Source organism: Carya illinoinensis, chromosome 1, assembly GCF_018687715.1.
Source record: "Carya illinoinensis cultivar Pawnee chromosome 1, C.illinoinensisPawnee_v1, whole genome shotgun sequence".
Lineage (NCBI taxonomy): Eukaryota > Viridiplantae > Streptophyta > Magnoliopsida > Fagales > Juglandaceae > Carya > Carya illinoinensis.
In genome coordinates, this window is record NC_056752.1 from 31,609,456 (window position 1) to 31,631,491 (window position 22,036).

Consider the following 22,036-nt stretch of genomic DNA (forward strand, 5'->3'; position numbering starts at 1 on the left):
AGCTTCCGGTTCCACATTATATCTCCAAAGCCATTTCCCCAAGAGTGCTTGATTAAACATTCTCAAGTTCTTTATCCCTAGCCCTCCTAAAGGAATTGGTCTACACACCTTATCCCAGCTAACTAGAAGAAACTTAAATTCTTCCCCCATTCCACTCCATAAAAAATCCCAGTAGAGTTTTTCAAGCCGAGCCGCCACACATGCTGGGATAGAAAATAATGATAAAAAAAATAGGTAGGTAGGTTAGAAAGAGTGCTTTTGATAAGGGTCACCCTAACTCCTTTCGACAAATACAATCTCTTCTACCCTGCCAATCTTCATTCTATTTTCTCAATAACTGTATCCCTGATCGCTCAGGCCCTAGATGCAGCCCCCAACGGTAATCCCAGATAAGTCATTGGGAAAGAAGCAACTTTGCATCCAAGTGTGCCAGCCAAATGCCGAGTATTACTAACATTACCAACTGGCACTAGCTCTGACTTATCAAAGTTCACTCTCAGCCCTGACACTGCCTCGAAGCACAGAAGGAGCACCTTCAGAGTACTAAGTTGATCCTGCTCTACCTTGCAGAATATTAAGGTATCATCTACAAAAAGTAAGTGTGAAATCGAGATAAGGCCCCTATTTAGTTCACCCACTAAAAATCCTACCATAAAACCATTATTAACTATGGTCGTTAACATCTTGCTCAGTGCTTCCATGATGATAACAAAAAGAAGTAGTGACAATGGATGTCCCTGTCTTAACTCCCGAAAACTGTTAAAGAAATCCTCTGGGTTTCCATTGATCAGTACTGAAAATCTGGCCATTGAGATGCACCTTCTGATCCACATATACCATTTCTCCCCAAAACCACATCTCTTCAATAGATAGAGGAGGAATTCCCAATTTACATGCTCGTATGCCTTTTACATATCTAGCTTGCAAATAATCCCTTCACATTCAGACTTTAATCTACTATCCAAGCATTCATTGGCTATTAAGACAAAATCTAGAATTTGAGGACCCCTTACAAAAGCGTTTTGTGGTTTTGAGATTATCTTATCCAAGGTCGCCCCTAACCTATTTGCAAGCACCTTTGAAATGATTTTGTATACCTCATTTATGAGGCTAATAGGCCTAAAGTCTTTCACCTCCGATGCCCCGGTCTTCTTCAGAATTAAAGCAATAAAAGTAGCATTAGACTTCTCTAGAATTTTCCACCCACAAATAATTCTTGAAACACATTCATAATGTCCTCTTTCACAACCTCCCAACATGTTTGAAAGAACCCTATTGAGAAACCATCTGGTCCTGGTGCTTTATCTTTTGCCATTCTTCTAACTACTTCATGTACCTGAGTTTCCTCAAAAGCTCTTTCCAACCATGACGCAGTTTGTGGCTCAATAGAATCAAAGCTAAGTCCATCCAAATTTGGCCTCCATCTCTCTCTTTTTGTAAAAAGCTTTTCATAGAAGCTTACCACATGTTCCCGGATCATAGGAGCCTCTTTGCATTCTCCATCATTAATATGCAGCATCTCAATTGTGTTATTTCTCCTATGAGAGTTGGCCACTCTATGAAAAATTTTGTACTTTGATCCCCTTCTTTTAGCCACAATGCTCGTGACTTCTGACGTCAAGAAATTTCTTCCAAAGATAATACCTTTTCGATTTCTGAGCTTAGCTCTGCCTTACGTGAAATTTCCCCTGGGGTAAGGACTCTATCTTCCATGAACCTCTCTAAACTCTGTAATTCCTCCAACATGGTTTTCTTTTGCTCCCCTAAGTTGCCAAAAGTTTGAGAATTCCAAAACTTTAAATCATTCTTTAAAGCTTTTAATTTACCTGCAAGTATGTGAGAGAGACTACCAAAAAACTGATATGATGACCACCAGTGCCTTGCCCTTTCCACGAAGCCCTCACTTTTAAACCACATATTTTCAAATTTGAAATAATGCTGACCGCCTTGAATGCCTCCTCTATCTAATAAATAGGGAAATGATCTGAGCACACTCGTGGCAATCTCTTCTAGCACACCTCTGGAAACTTACTTTCCCAATCTAGCGAAATTAGGAATCGGTCTAAGCGAGACCACGTTTGGCTATTAGACCATGTGAATGGACCTCCTGTGAGTGGGAGATCTATCTTCAAGTCAAAAATACAATCTAAGAAATCCGTCATGGCTGAGCGAAGGTGGTTGTCTCCAGATCTTTCACTAGGGAATCTTGTGATATTAAAATCACCGCCAATGCACCAGGGAAGGTCCCACCAAGTATGCAATCCAGCAATTTCATCCCATAATTGTTTTCTAACATCAACATTTGGTCCGTAAATACATGCAAAGGCCCACAAGAAATCATCCTCCACCATCTTAAATGAGCAAGCCACTATATAATCCCCTATAAACTCCTCCATTTTTTCCATCACTCTTTTATCGCACATCACAAGAATACCGCCAGAGGCCCCATTCGAAGCCAGATACACCCAATCTACATCGGACAGCTCCACATACTTCTCACAATTTTTCTGGTCACCAACTTCAGCTTTGTTTTTTGAAAACAAACAATGTCGGCCATCCATTCCCGAAACAATTTTTTTATGCGCTGCCACTTATTAATCTCATTCAGCCCACGCACATTCCAAAACACAATTTTAGGCTTCATAAAGAAATAGTAGTGCCCTTCCCTTTAGATCTATCCCGGCTTGAGCTACCTTCATTTAGTGACCAATTAATTCTCGAGTTCCCTCTATTTTTTGGATCCCCTTTTTTTATCATGCAGATGACCCGCCTCAATGGCCGTGAGAAGTGCCAAAAATTGTTCCTCACACCACACACACTTCAATACCACCACATGTTGAATATCTTTTACCTTGTTGAACACCTAATTCGATGTCTCAAACTCACCTGGTAACACACATTTCAGTGGGAGTGGAGTTCTATCCCCAGTCTCTATATCCCCTTCCAGCAAGTTGCAACCTTCCCATTCAACCACAAAGGTCGCATTATTTACCTCTTGAGACTTCGGCACCAACAAAATGTCAGTACTCTCCATTGTAACTCTTTGAGAAAGCCCCTTGATACTGTCACCCACGGCCCCCAGGTTCAGCTCTTCCCCATCTTCCAAAATTAATTCAAGGTGCTCCACTATGGCAGGAAGGGCCTCACTCTGAGTGGTTTTCATTTCCATAGATGGAATTAGCAGTCTCTGTGCACAAACGTCAAGGAAGAACGAGGACAGATGAAACGATTTCAGCAAAATCCTCCTCACGTGACAGTAAAATCTGCTCCTCCATCATCACCGGCATTTTTTGTTTCACCTACAGAGAGGCCACCATCGCCGGTGTTGAGCAACCACCTTACTCGAATTGCTTTGCAACATACCCAGCCCGAGGTGATCTCCAATGCCAACTGAGGTGTTCTCTGATGCCAACTTTTCCGTCAAGGTTTTCGCTGCCTTCGCCATGTTCATCTATCCCATCGCCAACACAAGTGGCCGTGGCACCGTGTTGTCAACCTCGCCTGAGGCCTTAGCTCGCTGCCTCCAGACCTTCATGTTTGGTAAGGGCCTCTGGGCTCCATAGTTGTAATTAGCCTTCAGTACCAAACTGGGCCCGTAACTCACCCGTCCATTAGAAGCCTGCCCACCAGGCCCATTCATTTCAGCTGCCGATCCACATGCAGCCTGCCCGTTCAGTCCAGCTGGGTTAATGCCGTAAGTCATTGGCTGCTTGCCCTTCGAAGTAACCAAGGCCCCCGTTCCTGCACAAGGCCCATCGTCTGGGCCCACACCCAGATCCACCCCATTAACATCCTCGATTTTTTTCTTCAACCAATTTAGTTTTAGTTGGAAATCTCCCAACTGGTTCTGCATTTCGGTCATTACTCGAAGGTAAGTTTCCTTTTGTAAGCCAACACATCCCCTGTCACCCCCCTCACGTCCCTGCAGACCTTATGAAATGGCTCCCCTCAACAGTTGCCTATCCCCTGCAGCACTAACATCTGGCTAGGCCTGTTTAAACGATGGGACCCTACCAGTCTTTTGTTGCAAGGCCTCCATGTATGACCTAGAGGGCCACTGTGGATGCTCTGTCAACGTCACTGCCGATGCTGCCCCAGTGAGACAAACGTCTTGCTCCATCTCTTTCAACGTCTCCACCATTTTTCGCCAACCCAGACCCTCGATATCTTCTAGAACAAAAATACAGTTCCGGTGTCCACCCCTATAATATTCTACCAACGCCATGAACACACCCTGCAGGTTTGAGCACCTCTGTGCTATGAAGCCCCTGTCACCCACCCGATGGCCTGCAAAGAACTCCTTCCTCCCTACTTTCACACAGTCCTCCAGAGCTTTGGCGAACCACTAAGCCGTGGTTAATTCCAATCTCATCTTCTTAACCAACTTCCACCCTTTTTCCGTGATTAAAACCCATCGGCCTTCCCTTGACACCGCAAAAGATTTCTGTTCTATCACTAGAGTCTTCAAGAATCCCATTGATCTTATTAAACACTCAGACTCACACGATCAAAAACTCTATAATCACCATCAGAAAAACAATCGTACGGAAAGAAAGCGTACGGAGAGAACCTAGACTCTTAGCGTCTAGAAAGATTCAATGTGAAATCCTAATTTAAAATCATTATAAATCAACAAATATAGTTGTCAAATGAAGCACAATTCACAACTTTAGCATACAACAAGTGTTGGATATGTAACAAGGATGGTCCATGACTACTACCACTTGGTTGCTTCAAGTAAAATACACATTAAATGGTTGTCTCAACTTATTGAATCACTTTTCCATAATTTCTTTGTCTCAACTTTGACCTGTCCTTGACTTTACTTAATAGGGCTAGCCTATCCTTAAAACCTTTTTAAAATGTATCCCAATTGATCTAATAAGATTCATATGAATAATAACAAATAACATATCCTAATGGCTAGAGGCTACTAGCAATAGGGTGTATTCAAGCATTACAAGCAATGGAATTAACAAGAATAAAAAGAGCGTACTTCTTGAAATAGTACATGCATGGCAAAACTTCATAACATTACAATACCTACCATTTCATCACAACACATGGCAAGTAGAAAAGTTGAACTGGAACAAGTTAGTGAGCCTAAGACTCTTTAAAGCATGATGAAGCGTACACTTTTTGTAGACAAAAGTCTCAATATAGTTTTAAGGTTAAACAGAAAATTTAAAGCTCACCTCAGGAAACATCTTGTTTGACAATAAAATAGGAAATGTGATGTATTCATTCATTATTAGCTGGACTACATGACTTCGATCAACAGAAGAAAAAACTGAACTGCCACACTGGAAACCCATTATATGGAGCTGAGGGAACCTAAAACATTGGAAAGAGGGGATGAGGAAGAGGAATTTTAAAATAACAAAATCATTTGTCGTAAGTGAAAAGAAACAACTATCGAACATTATTCTACCTTTGCTGAATAGACTTTGCTTGTTCTAGCATCCAGGAAGAATTGGAGCCATTTATCGAATCATCGAGGAACTGTCCAGCAAGAACCAAGAAGGTTGCACCCCTCTTGAAGGAGTCCTTGTTTTCCCTGAATGTATTTAGCCAACAATGATAGGGTCCTGCCCAATAATATGTCAAGCAATTGAATAAGAGAGTGAAGCAGGAAAAGGTCTATACCGGAACTAAACTATATATATGATACAGACATACTTGGTATGTTTGGTTATGAAAAATTTTAAGAATATTTAGATTTTTTTTAGATGTGTTGTTTATTGGGTTTTGGAAAAGGAGGGAAATTTTTTATTTTTTTAAATAAGTTTTATATTGGAGTTTGTGAAAGTGGGTAGGTGGAGTTGAAAAGTCATTTGAATATAATTTTTTTTAGAATGTTTTTTGGTTTGGAGTTTGTAAAAGATGTTTTGATATTTGTGTTTGGGTAATGATTGGAGGAAAAGTTGAAAAGTTCAAATATAATTTTTTTTTTTTTTTCTTTGAGATTTCAAGATGTTTGGTTTGGAATTTTCAAAAACTTTACAAAATTTTGAAAAATATTTGTAACCAAACATACCCAAAATTTTTTCTTCAAAAAAATGATACAGAAATACAAACTAAAGATAAAAAATCTGTCAATATCATTTTGTCACTTCAGCACATATTTCCTTTCTCAATGTACAATGCAATATTTCTTATTAACATAGTATAAATAATATGCTCAGTAGATTGGGAACTATAATTTTGTGTCCTTTCTTTCTGTCAGTTGTTATCTCTCGTCTTCCCACATGTCTCACCTTCTCTATTTCTTTGTCTATTTTTTCAGCTATATATAGGTAAACTACACAAAATGCTCTACATAACAGCCACCTCTTCCACTCAGCAAATCTATTCTCTACTCAAATATTTTAATACATGATGTGCCTGCCATGAAAGATGACCCAAGTGGCAACCTAACATGTCATTAGCAAAGACCCCAAACTAAAATCTATAAATGTACCTATCAAAAAAATAATAATAATCTATAAATGTATCCACCCGCAATTGCTGATAGTAGCAACTTGCTAAGAACATCCATAACAAAAATGAACAAAATGTTGACTTTAGATCTCCATATCCATAGTGTTTGTTCATTGAATTGGAGAATTTGAATGTGAAAATACACTTAAGCCATTCTTTTCATCAATTGCAAAAACCATACCTAACATATATATCAAATAACACCAATTAATTGGGTCATGGCTTTTTAATTTTCATTTTGCGAGTTCAACTTGTAATCCTACTTCTAATCCCACCATGCAAACATTTTTTGCAATTAGAAATGAGGCAAAATTTCCCTTCCTCCAACAAAGGAATTTTGAGTATCGACTACCAAATTTGCCACCACTGTCCTTAACCGGTTTGCCAACACCTTTAGGCAGTAATTTACAGAAACTATATTGATGAATGAGGAAAACAGTGAATGTTTTGGTCAGGCATTCAATGGCTTCTCAAACTTATACGAGGAAAAAAAACTAAGGCCTCATTTGGTTACACGGATGAGATGGGATGAGATGAGATAAAAGTTGAAAGCTGAATAAAATATTTTTAGAATATAATTTTTTAATATTATTTTTGTTTTGGGATTTAAAAAAGTTGAATTGTTTTTTGTATTTTGTCTGGGAGTTTGGGAAAGTTGTCATGATTAGATGACATGAGATGAGATGGTCTATAAAAACAAACCAGGCCTAAGAGAAAAAAATGCCGGCATCTGCCAAATTTTTGATGACTTGCTCTAGTTGGGGTAAAACATAAGAATCATGGAAACTAATTCAAAGATCTTGAAATTTTAATTGTTCAAATATCCAAGTAAAAGTCATGATGACAATTATCATACACTATCACTGTGAATTTCACTTGACAAGCTTAGAATTGTGCATATTTGGTCCATAAATAGCAACGGCATTGAACAAAATGGCTGATGTATTAGTGAGAAAAAATACACCAAGTATAGAAAGCACAATAATTCATCTAAGCATGAAAGAGCTACAAATAAAACTGCATGGCTCATCAAAATTAAGAATCAGCCCAACACTGATAAAAGGATTCAACCCCATTCAGTAGATATGCAAAACAACAGCGCTACCATGTTAGATATGGAAGGGAGAAAAGCATATAAAACTAACCATCCCTAGTAAAGTAAATTATAAAAAAAAAAATCTCCATACTTTACAAAACAGATTGAAAAACTGAGAAGATATAATATTATTTCCAGGAACAACAATCCTTGCATTACTGAAGTGGAAAAAGGAAATATATCATAGGAAACAAATTCAATACCTTCAATCTCATCTAAAGTGGAGTTGATGAAGGACAAAAAATCACTTTCAGGGTTACACTTATGTGATACTTCTGTTATCGGTTGATAACCTGAAAGAAGACTGTGCATCATAAGTTAGGAGAGCTGTCAAATTTGCAATGCCCCAAAAAGAAAGTTCATCATTCACGAACATAAATGTTGCATTTCACTGAAATATAATGGAATATGATGGTGATAGATTTTGTATCTCACTTCCATGACCATTGTTAGGGACATACAGTTTTTGCACTATTAGATAAACCATGCAACATCCGCATATATTATGTAGAAGAAAATATCCATAACATTGAAATAAAAGATATAGAACAATGTACAGATGAGATTTAATTACCGTTTAGCATGACAATCAGTCTCTACAATCTTTTTGTCAATTCTCCTTGAAGAATTAGGCAAAGGTATAACAGTCAAACCCGACAGGTCCATAACTTTTCTAGATTGTTGATAAAAACCACCTAGCAAACAGAAAGCACAATAAAAATACATACAAATTGAATACCTAATACAAAATTAAAGGACTAAGGCCCCATTTGGTTTCACAAATGGTCCCAACCCATCTCAGTCCATCTCATCTTATTTCATCTCAACATTCAAACACCATTCAAATGCAAACACTATTCAATTTCAAATTTTCAACTTTTTCATCTAATTATTATAACTTTCTCAAACTTCCAAAAAAAACACAAAAGACAATTCAACTTTTTCAAATCTCAAAACAAAAATAATATTCTAACAATATTTTAACTTTATAATATGTTTATTTAACTTTTTCTCTCTCTCCTTTCCCAAAACCTCATTAAACATCTTAACACAAACCATTTCACTACTATTCACAAACTATCTCACTACTATTCAAAGATTTCTCATCTCATCTGTGTAAACAAATGAGGCCTAAATCTGATGTTGTTTCTACTGCAACACAATAGAGCCCCTAAATGGCCCCATGGCCCCTACTCATGAGTCATGACACTATAAGGCCTACACCTATCAAAAAAATTCAACAAAATTAATGAATGACATTAAAAAAAAAAAAAAAAAATGAAAGGGGGTAATGTATTGATAAAGCATTCAATGAAAATCACTCCAATCGATTAGAATTATTATCTCAATACATGCAGGACAAAATTGGCTTCAGGAGCTAATCAGTTAGGCCAGAAGAATATCCTCATTTATATATCTAAGAGGAAAGTTTTGCATTGGCCTATGCACCCCAGGAATTAGTCGGAAAACTGTTATTAGACACCCGGTGCCAATAAAAATAAAAAAAAATAAAAAAATAAAAATCTAAGAGGAAAGTACAGTTGTGATTAAGTGGTTCAGATTTTTTTTATTATTGGATAACTGTTTAAATGAAGAAAAAAAAAAAACTAATGAATTACTGATGAACAGCAGAGTTCATTTAATGGAATAGTAGCTGATGAGTTCATTTAGAGAACGCATGCTATTGTGCTTTCTTTTTGCATTGATATCTTAAAACTGAGGTGCAAGATATTGTAATCTAATTGCTAAGAGGCAAAAAAAAATCAGCAATACTACTAAAAACGGTGCAATAATTTCAGATATAACCAATCATGGAAATATGTTTTTTTGTTAAAAGTAGCTTTAGACCAATTTTAACTTGGTCAACAAAACATAATAAGAGCTGACCAAACATATTAATCATCATCCTTTTGACCATCATCCTTTCATCATCATCGCTTGATGTGGCATCAAATGTAATGTGAGGAGGATACTTTAAGACATAGCCTACAGAAGTGATTTTTTGCCATACCAGCACACCACTGAGGTCCCCGGCAAAATTGGTAAGGATACAAACATGGCCTTTGCTTGAGATTATTCCAAGTTGAGGAAAGAAAAAGTTGCAGAGGTTTCATGGTTCAACTCTTGGGCACGTTGAATTCGAGACAGGAGTGTGTTCGGTTTCTCGAGCAAAATCTTCAAGACTGCTGAGAGAATGAAACTTTTCAGATCTTATAGAAAAAGGTAAATGGTACACAGTAGTCATTAGACTATCAGGGGCATCATTTGACATGCACAGCCAGACCATTAGTTACAAAAATCTTTCCTGAAAAAAGCATATTACTGAGTGCAGTGCAAGCTCCATAGAATTTAAATTCTTCCCCTCTCAACAAAAGAAGACCAAACCCTAACTATGACAAACCATTCACATGATCTGATAGGAAATCTCTTTAACAAATCCAGCCGCACCAGCTTATGAGAAGATGAGCTTTAGTTCAAATAGAGCCACTCCCAGCTCTCCCAAATGAGTAAAGTAAAGAACCAAATACACAAATGGACAGGCATACACTAAGCTCAGACTCAAAATATAAAAAATTCGCAACATACGAACTGAGTCGGGCATTTATTCAAACATGTTGCAAACAAGACCCAGTTCCTTCGCCAGATTGCTCGCCGTTGATACAACCCGTGACTTGGCAAGCCTAGACTTTTCTGCGAAATTGATATCATATACATAAAGATAATAATCTCCGTATTCAAGCATGATATGGCAAGAATACGTTCTCATCATGTTTCGTAATGACTGTTCAATGCCCAAGTTGCAACAATGGACTTAAGACTTGAACCTCTATTAAATGGCCATAGCCCATGATCACCATAGGAGAATAAGAAGAATATGGATGAAAGCTGGAGTGAAACCATGCCAGAGGAACGAAGATAGACCGTAACTAGCAGAAACACCATTTAAAGATAGACGTAGAGAACAACAGAAGAAAAGTATAATAAAAGTACCTGAGAGAGAGAGAGAGAGAGAGAGAGAGAGAGAGAGAGAGAGATGGATGATGATTCTGCTGAACAAGTTGCTGAAGGTGCTCGCTGTTTCTGTCTGATCAAGACATACAATTCGTTGGAAGCCCTCCCGTCTAGTTTACAGTCACGCAGACAGATCCATGTCGGGCGACAAAATCATCACACATGCAAGTGTGAAATGCCCCACGTAAAATTACAAAACAGCGTACTACACTGACGTGGCAGAATCATCCATTAAATATAAAATAAAAATAAAAAGTAGATTCCACTTGACAAAAAACTTTTAATTTTTGTTTTTTTTTTAATGAAAATTTATATAAAAATTATTTATTTAAAACTTTTACATAGCATTAATTAAAATAATAATAATTAAAAGAGTCTTCTCTCTGGTCTAGACTCTCATCGACTCCAGAGGTGGTGAAATAGTGAGTTTTTCTCATAATATCATCTAGGTCTTCTCAAGATAGAAGGGAAGGGCTGATGATGGAAGGTATTGAGGATTTGTGGGGCCATCTTAGCCTGGAAGAGGAAGTGGTATTTGAAGTTGACAATGGTAGTGGGGAGGAGATTCAAATGAAGGGTGAGAGAAGTCTGATTGGAAATGTATGCTCAGAGCGCAACGTAGAGAAAGATATTATTGGAAGTACAATGGCAAGGATTTGGAGAATTAGTAAACGAGTTGTTTTTCAAGAAGTTGACAAATATTTATGTGGTTACTTTCGCTACACATGCCGATAAGCAAAGAATCCTTGAAGGCAAACCATGGCTATTTGATAACGTCTTGTTTATATTATTGCTTTATGACAGGATTATACAACCAAGGAGGATGGCTTTTGATCGTGAAGCATTCTGGATATAGATCCATAAGTTACCCATGGGTTGCATGTCGATGGAATAGGGGAAATAGATTGGAAACTCAGTAGGGAGTTGCCTTGAAGTTGACGTGGAGAGTGATGGAGTAGGGTGGGGGAAGTGATTGAGAGTGAAGGTGGAAATGCTGCTATGCAAAGCCATTGCTAAAGGAAGGTTTATCTATGCATAGGGAGAAAAGGTCTGGGTCCATTTTCGCTATGAGATGTTACCAAAAATATGTTTTACGTGTGGGTGGATCTTACATGAGGAGAAAGGATGCTCAGTTCAAAAAGGTGATCAAGGGGATGAGGCTCCCAAAGGCAAGCAGTTTGGGTCATGGCTCAGAGCTGAGAGTACTGGTCTTCGACGCTAGACTTCGGCGTCCAGTAATGGTTACACTGGTAAAGGTGAGTGGAAGAAGGGCCCTAAAAAGGAAAGAGAGGACAATGAGGAGGAGACAGAGGCCTCGGGGAGTAATAAGACATGAAGGTGGCGGGAGCAAGGATCTGACAAGGGCAACTTAGGCATATCGCATCCCACTCAACAGAATCTAAGGGTGTAAATGAAAAAGGAATTTGTGTAGGAGGGGGCGTGGGGAAGGCACTTACAGACTCAGATGAATGTCAAGGTGGGGAATCCGAAAGTGGGGACCACGCAGTTGTTAAGGAGACTCTCCAACAGGTGCAATAGCAACAAATGAAGAAGGGGGTCGTTACAATTAACGAAAACGTGAGCTGCCAATATATGGATGATGATATTAGAGACAATGGGCCTGGTGGGCAGGGGCATGGGCTCTCTCAAGACCAAGAGCCTGGTGGGCCTGATGGGCATGGGTTTGGACCCTCTAAAGACCACGGGTCTAAAGCTCTGTTGAGCACATCCTCTCTAGTCTGCATGCACAAGGTAGAAGTTGCTGAGGTCCGATACTTACATTGAGTCCAAAGGTGCAAGGAGTGGGTAGTAGGTGGAAACGCAGAGCACTTGCTCAGGGTGGAGCTCCTCCTGTTACAAGGAGATCATCTGGTAACAAGCGGAGGGTGGAGGTAAGTGATGAGGGCAACTATTTCTTGACAAAACCTAGGAAGCTAAGTGATGGGGCATACAAGAAAATAGTGAATTATCGTAGAAAATGGTGAGGCTGCTAGTCATTATGAAAACGCTGAGCTGGAATTCCTGTGAGCTTGGGAACCCATGTAGAATTCGAAACCTTCGTGACCTTGTTATGAAGGAAGATCTCGACATTCTGTTCATTCAGGAAACTAGGCTCAAAGTTTCTGAAATGGATAAATGTAAGCATTGTCTTAGATTTGTAAACTATTTAGCAGTTAGTGTGAGGGGCAAATGGGAGGTTTGGCCTCATTTTGGAAAATAGAAGTTGATTTATCTATTTTGCAATATTAAAAAAATCACATACATGCTATAATTGTTGAAAAAGAACAAGATGGGAGGAGGTGGTATCTTACAGGTATCTATGGATTTCCTGAGGTGACCAATAGACACTTCACGTGGGAACTTATGAGATTAATGAAGTGTGATGATGACTTGGGGTGGTTATTAATTGGTGATTTTAATGAAATAGTGCATCAATCTGAGAAGTTGGGGGGGGGGGGGGGGGGGAGGGGGATTGGACAAACCAGAATGGCAAATGAATAATTTTAGAGAAGCCATAAATGACTGTGGTATCAAGGATTTAGGGTATCAGGGTAGTCTATATACGTGGTCAAATAGAAGAGGGGATTTTGTGTGCATCAGTGCTCGACTGGACAGGGCTCTAGCTAATGAAGTTTGGTGTTTGAATAATCCCATGGCAAGTGTGGTACATGGTTAGTGGCCTACTCTGATGACATTCCATTGTGGGTGGATACAAGTGGGCCTCAAATAAGTAGAAGAGGCCACAAACCCTTTAGGTTTGAGTCAATGTGGATAGGGGAGGAAGGTTGCTCTTATCAAAGATACATGAAGGGATAGGAGTGAAGGGGGAGGTCTAAATTCTTCGATGAAATGGACTCAAAATGTGGGTGAGAAATTGCAGATTTGGAACAAAGAAAGTTTTGGCAATGTACAAGTTAAGATTGTTGAGGCTAAAGGAAGATTAAAGCTTTTACAAGAGGACCTCGTTGGTATGAACATTCAAGAAAACAAACATGCCAGGGAAGAAGTAAATAAATGACTAGGGAGGGAAGAGGAAATGTAGCATCAGAGATCAAAGACAATGTGGATTCAGGCTGGAGACGAAAACTCAAGATACTTTCACTCTTAAGCCTCACACAGGAAGAAGAAGAACACCATAAAGAGACTGCAAGATGATCAAGACAGTTGGAAAGAAGGAAAAGATATGGAAGATCTGGTGGTGAACTATTTTCAACAGTTGTTCTCTAGCTCAGAGGAAAGGGAACACATTGAGTCTGTTGCTAATGTGGAGCCCAAAGTTACAACTCACATGAATGAAGAGCTAATCAAATCATATACTACAACAGAAGTTAATACTACTCTTGCCCAAATGCACCCAACAAAGGCCCCAGGCCCCGATGGTATGCCACCTATCTTCTAGCAAAAACATTGGAGTATAATAGGATCATCTATGACTTAGGTTGTGCTAGAGGCTCTAAATTATGGTGTCTTTCCAGAAGATTTAAACCATACTTTTATCTATCTTATTCCTAAAAAGCAGAATCCCACTAAAGTAGCTGAATTTCCACCCATTAGCTTGTGTAATGTTCTCTATAAACTTATCTCTAAGGTGATAGCCAACAGATTGAAGTTGTTTCTACGTTTGATAATCTCTGCATCACAGTTAGCATTTGTGCCGGTAGATTAATTACAGATAATGTATTAGTGGCATATGAGATTATTCATTTTCTAAGACACAAAAGAGGGGGCAAGAACATGTCCATCAAACTAGACATGAGTAAAGCTTATGACTGAATTGAGTGGGATTTTTTTGGAAAGGATCATGATTCAAATGGGGTTTGATGCAAGGTGGATCAAATTGGTTATGTATTGTGTTTCCTCAATCTCATTCTCTGTCATGCTGAATGGAGTTCCAAAAGGGTGCATTAAACCAACCCGTGGGTTGAGACAAGGGGACCCATTGTCCCCTTATCTATTTCTCTTATGCACTGAGGGACTGGGTCATTTGTTGAAACAAGCAACTATGACCTTAGTGATACCTGGTATTCAAATCTACAGAGGGGCTCCAGCTATAAACCACTTACTTTTTGCTGATGACAGTGTCATCTTTTGTAAAGCTGATGTCCATACCAACCTTGAGTTACAAGTGGTTTTAAAGAGGTATGAATTGGCCTTTGGGCAGAAACTAAATATGGACAAGACAAGTATGGTGTTCAAAAGAAATGTAAGTAATACTATGCAAGAGGACATTAGAAATATGTGGGGTGAAAGTGTTATACAGCAGAATGAAAAATACTTGGGTTTGCCTCCAATGATAGGAAGGAAGAAGTCTACTGCTTTCTCTGAAATCAAGTCAAGAGTATGGAAGAAACTGCAATGTTGGAAGGAAAAACAACTCTCCCAAGGAGGAAATGAAGTCTTACTCAAAGTAGTAGCTCTGGCCATACCCACTTATGCTATAAGTTGTTTCAAACTATCTGATTGTCTCTTTAAAGATCTTGAGAGTTTGATGGCTAGATTCTGGTGTGACAAAACTGAAAATAATAAAAAAATCTACTGAGTTAGTTGGAAGAAAATGTGCAAATCTAAGTTTCAATGGGGATTAGGTTTTAAAGACCTTAAACTGTTTAACACAGCTCTTTTTGCAAAACAAGGATAGAGGCTTGTTACTCACTCTGACTCTCTTATGTATCAAGTCTTTAAAGCAAGATATTTTCCTAGAATGGATTTTTTGGAATCAAAGCTTGGTCACAACCCCTCCTATGCATGGCAGGGAATATGGGAAACAATATCCCTTCTATTGCAGGGTTGCCAAAGGAGAGTAGGGGATGGAAAAACTATAAGGATTTGGCATGATCCATAGATTCCAGGCTACAGAAACCTACTTCATGAACAAACAAGAGTACAGATGCAGGAATGAATAACATAAACTGTGGACTCTCTTATTAGTGTGGAAACCAGATGGTGGGATACTCAAAAAGTACGAGTTCTCTTCAATCCAATAATAGCAGAGAAAATTCTAAGAATAGTAATCTGTCCTATGGGGTATGAAAACAGGTGGAGGTGGATTGAAGAGAGAAGTGGTGAGTTCAGTGTTCAAAGTGCATATAAGATGCTACAAAATGGTATTAATGATTCAGAAGGGCAGAGTTCTAATAGCAACAATCTGTACAACCTATGGAGAGCAATCTAGAAGATGAAGGTGCCATTGAAAATTAGGATTTTTGTGTGGAAACTATGCAAAGATTGTTTGCCAACTTGCTTAAACCTGATTAAGAGACATGTTGACATAGATCCCAAATGTTGTATGTGTTCTGAGCAGGATGAAGACTTGGGCCATGCTATTGTTTTCTATCCTAAGCTGATTGATTTTTGGAAATGCCAGTTGCCTTGTCTATTTGATATCCCAAAACCTCTCTATTTCATTGATCTAATCCAACATGTGCACCTGATTGGTACAACAAAGGAATTGCATAATTTTTTCCAGATAGCATGGAGTTTTTGGTTTAGGAGAAATAAAAAGTTACATGATGCTATCATTTTTTCTACTAAACAAGTTGTTGATCATGCCTTCTCAATTCAGAATACTTATGATTCTTTCTCTCAGCCAAAAAGTACAAAACAAATAAAAAATAATTGTTTTTGGGGTCCTCCTCCAACGGGCTTTTTGAAACTTAATATTGATGGGACTTTGTTCTTTGATCAAAAGAAAGCAGAAGTTGGAGCAGTGCTTCGAAATGAAAGAGGGAATGTTATCTTTGCAGGTAGAACTCCATTTGGAAGAACCAAAAATTGTTGAACTAGTGGCAGTACTAAGGGGCCTTCAGCTATGTCTCCAATTAGGTATCTCAAAGCTGATGATGGAATCAAATTGCAAGATATTAGTGGACAATCTGCAACAAGAGTCATCACAAAATGCATCACGCCTAGGAAATTTGGTCTCAAAAGTTAAAAGATTGATGTCTCATTTTGATGTTTGTCTATGTCAACATGTTAGTCATTTAGGTAATAGTGTTGCTCATAAATTAGCTAGAATGACATGAAATGTGAATGATTTGATTGTGTGGGGGGATTCTGTACCTGAGTCTATTGCCCATGTTATTTGGATTGATAAGATCTCTTGTAATCCTTGATGTAATATAGATAAAAGCCATTTTTTATATATATAAAATATATATATATATATATATACACACACTCATAACACGGGCTAACATGGCAAAGTCAGGAAATGCCACCTCAGTAAGTGTACAGTAAGCTATTTTATTTAAGGAAACTGTTAGGCCAACGGTCATGAAAGTTTCCACCGATAAGTTTAAAATCACTTTTTTTATTTTGTGTGTGTTTTTGTTTCAAACTTTTTTTTTTTAAATTACTTTAAATACTTTCTTTAAAAAATCATAAATTCATTAAAAATTACTTCCGTCAAAAAATAAACCGTTAGAATCTCTCAGGACAAACTATCGATAGCTTAAGCAATTTCTTTTATTTTTCAACAAAGCTTGTATCATGTATTTCTTTTATCTGAAATTAGTTTTTGGCATATATAATTAAAAAAATCTTACTCTTAAGTCAGTATGTAGAATACATGTAGTAAAGTATTTATATAATATAATTTAATTTAAAAAATAAATTTTAAAATCTAAATCTTATAAATCAAATTTTATCATATAAGTAATGTAGATGATATACTCTATATACCAACTTGATAATAGAATGACTCGTATAATTATATCTAGAAGAAATCTGACCTTAATATTTGACTGAGATTATTCTTATTTATTTTATTTATGTTAGTAAATGCGTAGGTAAGATTTTCTATAATTATATATATGTCCTAATTAATTAAGCATGACTTTTTACTTTAAAGAAAGAAACTAGTATAAGGGATTATTTGGTTATATATTTCAGATGAGATGTTTTATTGAAATTTGAATAAAATATTATTATAATATTTTTTTTTTAAATTTAAAAAAGTTGAATTGTTTATTATATTTAATGTATGAGTTCGGAAAAATTGTAATGATTATATTAAATAAAATGAGATAGTTTAATTTTGTATAACCAAGCCAGCCCAAACCTCTCAAATCATAAGAGCATAAGCGAGCTATTGTTACTAATTACATGGTGTTAGTAATCTCTAACACAATCTGCAAATTCGACAAGAAAATACAGTTTGATTATCTGACTAATCTGGTTATTTGGTATGTCATTCGCATAATAAAATCATTAAGATTGATTCATTTTCACAATATCCGTGACATATCTTCAAAAGTCATAATGGCACATGAATAAATTTTAAGAAAAATGCCAAGTAACTCTCTAATTTTGTCTGATCAGTATGACAGCTTTTGTGTTTTTAACTTTTTTTTTTAAGATTAAGAAAGTTATTACAGTGAATGTGTGTCTTCTTGTTTTAAAAAAAATATATATTTAAATATATTTAAAAAATATTGAAAGAAAAAAAATAGAAATCATCTAGGAACATGCTCAATGGTACATACTAGAAAACCCCTTGGCATTGTCCAAATCCTTATTTTTTAGTATCTCAATCTAGAGTTGAATTCTTATAAATTTAAACAATATTTTGACTTTATAATATATATATATATATATATATATCTAATCTTATGGATATTGTTAGTGTCTAATGATCTATTAAATACTATATGTATACGGTTACGAGCTATCGTGAGTGTTAAAGAAGAAGAAAGAGTTTACTTATTATGTATTTGAAGAAGTGCATAGACATGAATCCATATGATACAAATACGATTGACAAATTCGTCATGAAGCATATCGGCCGATTTTATCGGATTGATATGAACCTATTGTATACATTTAGCATTTTTCTTTTCAATTTAATAATAATTATTTTTCTTTAATTTTTAAGATAATTTTAACTTTTTAAAGAAAATGGTGTGCTTGGCAATTGTTTAGTAGTTTGGGAATGACTACTAAATTGATTGTTTTGAGGAATGATCCCAAATGGTACAATTGTTTCCAAGACTATGTTACGATATTGGGAACATATATAATGGGCCACACCAAATTAAAGGACGGAGTTGACCATTAAATTGCCCCATGGGCACTCCTGAAAGAAAAGTCCATGGGCTTTATATATACCCCATGGTAAACGAAAGCCCAAAAGCATCAGTTCTGTTAATTAGATTGTCTACGATATTGTTTAGGGTAGAGTTTATGGATATTCAACAACACTATCCTTCGTCTTAAATATCATTATCTCGAGTAATTTTTGATGGTATAGTATAATTTAAGTAGTTTTTTTCTATTTTTTTTACTCAAATGATAACCACTTAAAAATTCAAATGAGTCGCATCACCAAATATAAATGAGAATGACAATATTTAAAAATAAAAATAAAAAATAAATAAATTTTCTGGTGTTCATCCACCATCCAACATTTAGGCTACATGTGGAATATGTAAGCGGTTGAGTTGAATTCAAATTTAAACCTATTTTAACATTTAAATACATAATTCTCAAATATCTAAATATCACTCAATTCAAGATCTCTTTACACATAAAACCCACAACCTTTTTTAATTTAAGACCTTTTTATCAGTTGGACCCACAAATTTTTTTCACTTTTTATAAATATATTTAAACTTATTTTAGTATCTAAATATATCTAAACTCATCTTATATGGGTTTCACAAAACTCATTCTACCATCTCAACTCAATATTATTTATAAAAAACTCAACTTATCTCAAATTAACTCAACATTTAAATGTAGCCTTACCCATTCATGTGTTGTGTCTCATACAACCACGTGCACATCTAAACCTTGTCAAGCCTCTGATCTCTAACATATGGCTCATCCCACTCTAAACCAACAAGCACATAAGGTTCATTTGTATACATAAGTTTTGAGAATTGGTGCTAAACTCTGTCTCACATGGGTTTGAATTTCAGACTGCATCGATTGGTATAGTCGAAATATGTTGTACCGGCCGGGTAACCGGTACAAAGAAGACCCTTGTTTTGTATTGGTCAAAATTTTGGCCATTTCTGTACAAGCTTATATTTCAGCCCATACCAGCTAATATTTTGGCCTTTATTTCTTTTGTTTTTTTCATTTTTTCAAACTGCCAAGCTCAATTTTTTTTTATCCCTAATTCAAACCAAACTATTATTTTAGAATATAATTTATATTTATATATATAATTTATTTATATATCAACTATTTCGAAACGGTACAAGAAATAATATTGATATCGAAATATTTCGTTTAAGTGACTCGACCAGTACGACTTATGATACGTTATTAAAAACTTTGTTTGCTCACCCAATTCTTTTCATTAATTCAATTATCTTTTTGTTTGACCTAAAATACAAGAGCATGAGTTCGAGATTCCAATGATTTTCCCTACAAAATTTATAAAACTTGCAAGCTCATGATGTGGTTGTTCCACGCCGCTAAATAATTATAAAAAAAAAAATTAAAAAACAAAAAAACTGAAACGTTGGTCACTTTCTAGGCCGTGAGATTTCTATTTCTTAATACCTAAATTCAAATCAACCAATATAAATTTGGGACCCAACCATATTTACTTTCTTCTTTCCTTCTTTATTGCGCTGATGTAACATCTATATTCTATTGTTTGTTTGGGACCACCCTCTTTTCATTTCTTCTTTCGATATGATTTTAAAAATAAAATAAATAAATAAATAATAAAGCATTTACCCATTTCTTTCCTAATGAAATTACTATCGACCAAAGAATTAAAATATCACAATCGACCAATGGTTCAGGACTCATGGTTTGGGAATGTTTCTATTTTCTGCCTTCCCCAGTCATAAAGTTGGGTGTTGAGTTGGTTGACACTTGCCAAAAAGTCAAATGTAGATCAGCAGACAAAAGTGGGCAGTCTGGACTCGGGGGGGCAAAATCAGCGGCTTTGCGAAACCCCTTGTTTTACCAATCCTGGACGGTTACCACCTGTCTTTCAGAGTCCTTTTTCAGACAGGTAGCAAAAACCACTGGATTACGATACAGATTCCTATAAGTATACTGACCCTTAAAGCTAATCAACCAAAGCAATTTCTTTCCTCAGTCCTTCGAATTTAACCATCCCACCAATCATCACCTGCTGCTGTATATTATCTTGAGCTCCGAGTACTTTTCATGGCTTCTCTTTTGCTCCTACTGTCCCAAATTGTTCGTCCTCAAACCACCCCTCAATCTTTATTTACAAGGCTTCCTTTCTCTTCCACCTCTTCATCATCTTCTCCGGCCTCCTATGTTGCTGCTACCATTGGATTGAAGGCCAACCAACCTGCACCGAGACATGAGGCAGCCAGGGACAACAAAGACTCTGAAGAGATGGAAATGGAGAATCTGCAGGAGTTCAGGGTCTGTGTCGAATCAGTTTGGCCTTGATCTTCAGTTCCGGTTTCCAGCACAAAGTATGCAATTCGACAATGTAAAAAAACCTTTAAAGTTTTCAACTTTTATGTATACCGATCAATGGCCGAAGTACTATTATCTTATCTCTCTCTCTGCGTCTCTCTCTCTCTTCTTCTATTTTTTGTTTTGATTTAATCCTGGTTTGACACTGATTTGATTCCACGAGTTGACTGAGTCCATTTACGTACGATTATCAAATTTAAGTATATTTTTGTCTAAAAAACATATATATTTCTATAACTCTTAAATTTAAATAAAACTAACAGTGTATAATGGGTTGATTATTTATATATGCCTTAATTAGTTATACACCTTTTGTCAAATTCCAAACGCAAGCTAAAATGAAACATGAACGTATGCAAAAGGTGATCTTATAGCCGTTTGCCAACTTATAGCCGTTTAGCCATTTGGTATGTTAATGCTTATTAAAATATCTGTTGGTTGGTGTAGGGGAGTATCGGCCGGTTTGGACCGGATAAAGTGATAGGACTGGCCATTTTTTAATCGGACTGAATTCATTCGGTTCAATCTTTTTATTCTAGACTAGATCGAATGAAAAATAAAAAAAAAAAATTATATATATTATTTATATAAATAATTATATATATCACTATATTATATAAGTATTATATTTTTTAATATATAATTATAATATATAGTACTAGTATGTATTAATATATTAACATATTATATATTTGTATAAATTTATAACAATATTAGTATAGTTGATTTAATATGTTAATATTAAATCACTACAACTGCATAGAGTATTATTTAATATAGTATTACCAATTTATCACTAACATATAATATATTAGTAAAACTACTAGTATAATTATTAGTTATAATACTGGTACTAAATCTATAACTATATATATTTAAATCGATGTATTATTATATTTTTGAATATATAACTATAATATATAGTATTAATATATATTAATAATTATATAATTTATTATGTAATTCACATTCAATAAATCATTTAATTTTAATTTAATATTTTAAATAATTTTTTATTAATCGATTTTTCCG

General features: G+C 36.1%; 1 protein-coding gene across 5 annotated transcripts in view; it reads right to left on the reverse strand.

Annotated features, from left to right (window-relative positions):
• LOC122315184 (retrovirus-related Pol polyprotein from transposon TNT 1-94) overlaps positions 1 to 10,778 on the reverse strand; it is a 34,186-nt gene extending 23,408 nt beyond the window's left edge. For 2 of the 5 annotated variants that reach the window (XM_043130992.1, XM_043130973.1), the window contains exons 1-6: positions 10,568 to 10,778; positions 9,588 to 9,759; positions 8,151 to 8,271; positions 7,780 to 7,880; positions 5,432 to 5,588; positions 5,196 to 5,334 (exon numbers count right to left, since the gene is read on the reverse strand). In XM_043130992.1, the coding sequence (XP_042986926.1) occupies positions 5,196 to 5,334; positions 5,432 to 5,588; positions 7,780 to 7,880; positions 8,151 to 8,271; positions 9,588 to 9,690 (621 nt within the window). In that variant the 5' untranslated portion in view covers positions 9,691 to 9,759; positions 10,568 to 10,778. Of the gene's footprint in view, positions 1 to 5,195; positions 5,335 to 5,431; positions 5,589 to 7,779; positions 7,881 to 8,150; positions 8,272 to 9,587; positions 9,763 to 10,567 lie in introns of those variants that run through there. The other 3 variants (XM_043130983.1, XM_043130995.1, XM_043131002.1) reach the window with 3 other exon arrangements.
• Positions 10,779 to 22,036: the final 11,258 nt, after the last annotated feature.